The sequence below is a fragment of the Charadrius vociferus genome, unplaced genomic scaffold, assembly GCF_000708025.1.
Source record: "Charadrius vociferus isolate BGI_N301 unplaced genomic scaffold, ASM70802v2 scaffold467, whole genome shotgun sequence".
Taxonomy (NCBI): domain Eukaryota; kingdom Metazoa; phylum Chordata; class Aves; order Charadriiformes; family Charadriidae; genus Charadrius; species Charadrius vociferus.
In genome coordinates this window covers 58,247-63,925 of record NW_009649309.1, presented here as the reverse complement: position 1 = coordinate 63,925, position 5,679 = coordinate 58,247, and the positions used below count along the sequence as shown (strand labels likewise).

Here is a 5,679-nt window from a genome sequence, read left to right as displayed (position 1 = left end):
GTCGCCCGGCCGAGCACCAGGGGGACAGACGCCGGCTGGGCTGTCTCCGAGTGCGGGTTGCGTTGGTGCTCATCAATACCCGAGGAAAGCAAATGCTAGTCGCGGTCTAAGCGTAAATTCGCTTGGAGAGCTTCTTGGTTTGTTCCAAGCTGTAGCAAGTAGCGCAGGTAAGCAAGGAGTCCGGGCTAAAATACACGCACTGGCCTGGAGACAAAATGGTAGTTACAGACGAGGCTGCAGGGAGTCAGCAAGCAATATTGCTAACCCCCAGGTGTGCAGAAAGAAGGAGTCATAGCTCAGATGGCCGTTAACAGGCTTTAAAATTATTTTTATTATCTTCTGTCTTCACCTTCTACAGTTCATGTTTTTACATACAACATGGCTGTGCTACTACTTTTTTTTACTGCAGCGGAAGCTTTGATGTAACCCTGTTATTTCATGGGCTGCTTGCAGGGACTTAATACTATAGCAAGAGACTTGATAAAAACAGACATGTTATGTTGTGATGTAGTAGCAAGCCTAGCGTCTCCTGGCAGTGCGCTTCCCAACAGAAGACTTTCTGAGACTTGTTTTCTGCATTGGTTACAACTTGGTGTGACCTCCCAGAAGCTGAACTGGAAGACTACCTTATTTTCTCCTATCTATCCTCCTCTTCATTCCCGCTTGTGTAATGAATATCTTCACAGACATTCTTTAGCGCTCAAAACAAAAATCGAAATGTTTTTCTTCTGAACAGAAGTCTTGTCAATGAACTGGATGTATGGTCTCTCTAGCATGTGCTAAGAAGATGTATACTTTCTCTGTGCACTAAATCACCCAGATTTAAATTCTAACAAGGACTTCAGAAAGGAAATTGGTACTTATTACCACATTTGAACCCACACACTTACAGATTAAAGAGCAGGAAAAAGCACTATCTCATCCCACTTTTTTAGTGTCACCAAAACACATCTGAATCTTTCAGCTTTCACTCAAGTGATTTTTTCATCTCATAGGACTGCTTGATAGGCATGTTTGAAACGCAGTTCATTTTCATAATTTGAAAGGTGCATAAGTGCAGTACCTAAAGTAATTTACAATGTGCTACCAGACTTTCTGTTATTTCATAATATGCTGTTCATCTCACAAACTTTAAATGCTTCCAGGTAACACTAAATAGCATGAATGACAGATAAGGCATGAGAGTATGAAAAATCAGTTTTGTTTCCAGTCTCTCTAATGAAATCTATCTTTTCCTGTGCTGGATTCCCATCATATTCTCCTATTGACTCTCTTTCTTGTAGACTTAGTGGGACCAATCCAAAGGTTTGCTGCAAGTAGTTGACAGGGTGCATGCTGCCAATTGAGGAGACCTGTAGCTACCTGTAAGTGAATCACAGACCTTATCTCTTGTAGGTAAGGATGCACCCAAATTTTTAACACATCTAGAAGGTATTGCACAGTCCCCACCAGACACTGACATTCTACTAAGCAAGACTGAAAGATAAGGGGATCTTTATGCTTCTACATTTTCAACGTTCTCCAAAGAGTCATGAATCTGTATCTGTTCTGGGAATCATGAATATATCTTATTTAACTCCCCACTGTCTATCCCATGCACTACTTACCAAATTCAGTAACTGAACTGGGCACTACGAATTCCCTTCCTGGAGCCAGGTACTTGAAGGCTGGGTGTCACAATGCTGGGCATCTCAGCATCTAAGTTCCCCCTGTGTAACTAATTGTAACTCATTAAATTTCACTTTGCTTTTCCTGCAATTATATCTCATGCTTCTTAGCTTCTTTCTTTTTTTTTTTTCCTAGAAATGCAAAGGCCCCGCACTTCAAAAATTAGTATTTTACATAAAATACTGATCAGTTTTCTGTTTGTGTTTTTTCCTCTTACTCTAGCAGTTACTGATTTTGGTTGTTATTACTGACATTAAGTCTTTTGCTTCTTTTTGCTATGCACTTGTGGCCAGCTCAAAGAGGCATAAATAGGTTTAAAAATGGGGTATGGTTGCCTGTGATAGACCATATCAGTTTGGGGGTTTTTTGATATTTTCAGTCTGTACACTATTATTCTTTTTAAAAAGCAGTACCTGAGTAAGATAGGACACCTGGGGGAGAGTAGAAGCATGCTGCTTTCTTGGCGAGTAACTGTGCATACTCAGAAAATAAAAATAGTTGGCAGCAAGAAATGAGTGGAAGACTGTAGTTAAAGAGAACGAAAGCTAAGAGAAAGAGCAGAAGGACTTCAGATATTAAATGAAGAAAACTCCTATGAACTAGAAGGAATTATACAGAGTTTATTGCAACTCACAAGGCCACCCAACTGTCGGACATTACTTTGCCAGCATGCAGGTGGTAAAGGAGATCTTGTTTGTAAAACCTTTATTCACCTTTATTTTACCTCATCTACTCTCTTAGAGTTTATTTTAAAGTTTAAGTATTGTATTCTACATTTTAATGTAAACCTGGTGTAAACACTTTCTGGTCATTGAGGCAGATCCATCCCAAATTTCTGGAAGTTTAGGGTTTTATGATAGTGATATTATCCTAACTTTGTGTTTCTTAATCTTGAAAGCAGCACACCTCATACTCTGACATGTCAGAAGGCATTGCTGATAAACCTGTGCTCTCTGTTAGTGGATAATGAATGTTAGATGTCAAGTAGAGAAACACAATTGAGTGTACATATGGAGGAGCCACCAATTCTGTTTTCTCCTTAGCTGTTTTTGCTTCCCGTAGTGGTTAGGATGACCATAAGGACAGAAGAAAGCAATAACTGGTGGGGTGAGTAACAAATCTGACAGAAATAACAAAGGGAGAGGAACAATTCCCTTTTTGTAGTTCCCACAAATGGATACTGACCAGCTGAATCCATTCAGTTTAATGGTACGAAGGTCAGTGTAATTATTCAAGTCTTTGTACCAAAGTGCAATGAAATTCTGAAATTATTAAAGCAATCAATGTATGACATGGGAAAGAAGGGATAGACATTGTGGATTTATTGGCAAACAAATGTCCTGCAAAACATTTTGTGTAATAGGAAAGCATTTCTTGAGACTATTTCCCCTTTAATGCTGACTTTACAGTAATTAGAAATCTCTTTAAAAATCATGACATCTTGGGATGGATGGAACTAATGAAGTCTGTTTTTTCACTGACTGGTGTTTTATAAATGTTAAGCTCAAACCAAAACGTTTTCCAGATTTATTAACTGGGTGTGTTTGTAAAGGGCTGTGCCTAGTGCCTACAGCTCTGTGCTGTATTAAAAACAGCTGAGCTCACATTACAGTCTTTCTTTCATTCAGGACATGTCTAGAGACCATTACTGGCTCTCTTTTCTCTAGCTAACTATTTATTCACAGAAAGTTTGTATCTCTACCAAAACTATCTGAAATGGGCTAATAAGTTCTAAATTATAAGGCAGTAAGGGCAGACATATACTTACACATTTGCCATAATTGCATAAGCCTTTGTTAAGACAAAAAGAAGACCGAGAACAAGGATGAATACGATAAAGCCTCAAATAACAGGCAAAGGAGGTTGACATAAAATAACCAGAGTATGTGTACGGCATACTGAGCCACTTCAAATGAAATATTTAGCAGCATAGTTACAAAGTTAGAGAGCTCCACATGGCTTAACTATTTGAATATTTACCCGAGTTCTCAAGCAGAATTTGCAGCCCATGCTTAGCTTGGTACTGCCACAGCTATTCTGCTAGCAGCATTTAAGTCAGCACTTGAAAGGTAGTTTAAGTGTACCTGTGTGACTTGCAGTTGCAGAATTCACTGGAATACAGCCAGACAGGACGGATATACTTAGCCTTTAGGTGTCACTGTGTTCTTAAGAGTGGAAATTAGTTCAACGTTTTGGCTAGCTCAAAAAAGATGTTTTTTTCTGAAACAGAAACTCCTATATAGGATACAAACATTTTAAGTTTTCAGCTTCAAAGGTAAATGGAAATTATTGTTAGGCATCAAAATCTGTTTGTAAAGCTATGAAAAAGGAGAGGTTTTTTTTCATGTAAGTTTTTTTTTCATTCTCTGCATTTCAAGATGCAGAGAATCTGAGTTGGAATATGAGACTAATTGTGCATGACTGCCTGTAGTTGCACTGGGTCTATAAAATGGATCCACGGAGAAATGGATACATGCGTGACTACCACATACTGTCATCTTGTCTTTCTAATAGATACATACACAACTAAAAAGCACTCATATAACAATGTATCCTGAAAACATGCAGAACGCCCTTGAGAGGTGATCTGAGGTGTACAGCCACTATCAAATAGTATCAACTATTATGTAGTTCTTTATCTACAAGAGAAAAATGTATCATTAACTTAAAGGCACTGGAGCTTGATAAATTTAAATAAGATGCAAGCTTTAAATGAGGGGGTTAACCATGGGAACAAACTATGCAGGGAAACAGTGAATTTGACGGTGTCAGATCAAGATTGAGTGCCTTTCTGGAAGATAGGCTGTGGTCAAAAGCTAGATACTGGGCTCAATTCAGGGGAAAAAAAGAAAAAAAAAACCAAACAAACCAACCAAACAGAACAGGTGAAATGAAAACGTTTGAAGTATACAGGAAAACAGATGAAATGACTGATTGATCTCCAGTAGCCCTAAACCCCATGATTCTACAGGTACATATAGAATAATAATCACTTGCATTATGCCTGAGACTCTCAGCATACTTTTGGTTAGGCAGACTAGGCCAGTTTTGACACCCTTTGAATCTATTTTCAGCTGATAAGATTAAATGCTCTGCCACAGACCTACCTCTTGTTTAAGACAGTTTAACCTTGAAATGTTTTCAATCTCAGGAATAGATGTGGCGTGGGACTGTGTCGCTCTGCGTGTTCACAGCCTTCATGAGAAACACGTGGCCCTGGGTTTGAACGCCTGCATGCCCAGGGAGTCAGAGGCATCTGAATCGCTGCGTGTAATGCAGAGCAACTGCATCACTTACACAACTGAAGGCAGGCTCACAAGCGGTATGTGACAAAGGATGGGTCTGCATAGAGTAGCTCTTGGGCTTGCAAATGTTCAGAGTGACTATGCAGGGTATGTGAAGGAGATCCTCTGCGCTGTTTTGGAGCCCCTTTTGAGCTGGAGGACCGAGGCACAGCCTCTGTCAGTCCACCCTGTGGAAAGCGTGATCTTATGTACCATACCACAGAGAGCCTATACCCCGCTCTCCACATTTTAGCAATAAGATCTTAGATTAACAGACTGCTCAAAGCTTACCAATGAAGTGAAATTTTCTTATCTCTTGATCTGCCATCCCTCTCCTTCTCCCTCAGAAGCTACATCCTCTGAGGCACCTACAAAGCCCGATATTTCTCCTTCAGAAATCATTAAACTTCTCGATCATTAAGGGCACGGATGAGGAAGGGATTAGGCCGTTCCTGAGCCTGGAGCACGCAGTGGATTCACCCACGGATCCAGCAGTGAAGCCGCTCTGACGCCGACCCCTCACGGGGAAGGGCTGGCTGCCCGCCACCCTTCACGTCAGCCTGGGCCCGTTTGCCCTGATGGCGGTGACCGGTAATCGCGTCTCCTGCCCCATTCCCCGGGTCCAGCCTCTGAGCAGCCACCCTTCCCGGGCTGCAGGACCGCCCGGGTTCCTACGAAGGATAGGCGGTGGATAGGCCAGGGACGCCGCCCGCCGCGGCGGCGGAGG

At 41.2% G+C, this 5,679-nt stretch overlaps 1 protein-coding gene across 1 annotated transcript in view; it reads left to right on the top strand.

Annotated features, from left to right (window-relative positions):
• Positions 1–2,738: 2,738 nt before the first annotated feature.
• Positions 2,739–5,679, top strand: part of AP2A2 (adaptor-related protein complex 2, alpha 2 subunit) — a 50,231-nt gene continuing 47,290 nt past the window's right edge. Inside the window, exons 1-2 of the mRNA XM_009889381.1 lie at positions 2,739–2,775; positions 4,820–4,990. Of these exons, the coding sequence (XP_009887683.1) occupies positions 2,739–2,775; positions 4,820–4,990 (208 nt within the window). The remainder of the gene's footprint in view (positions 2,776–4,819; positions 4,991–5,679) is intronic.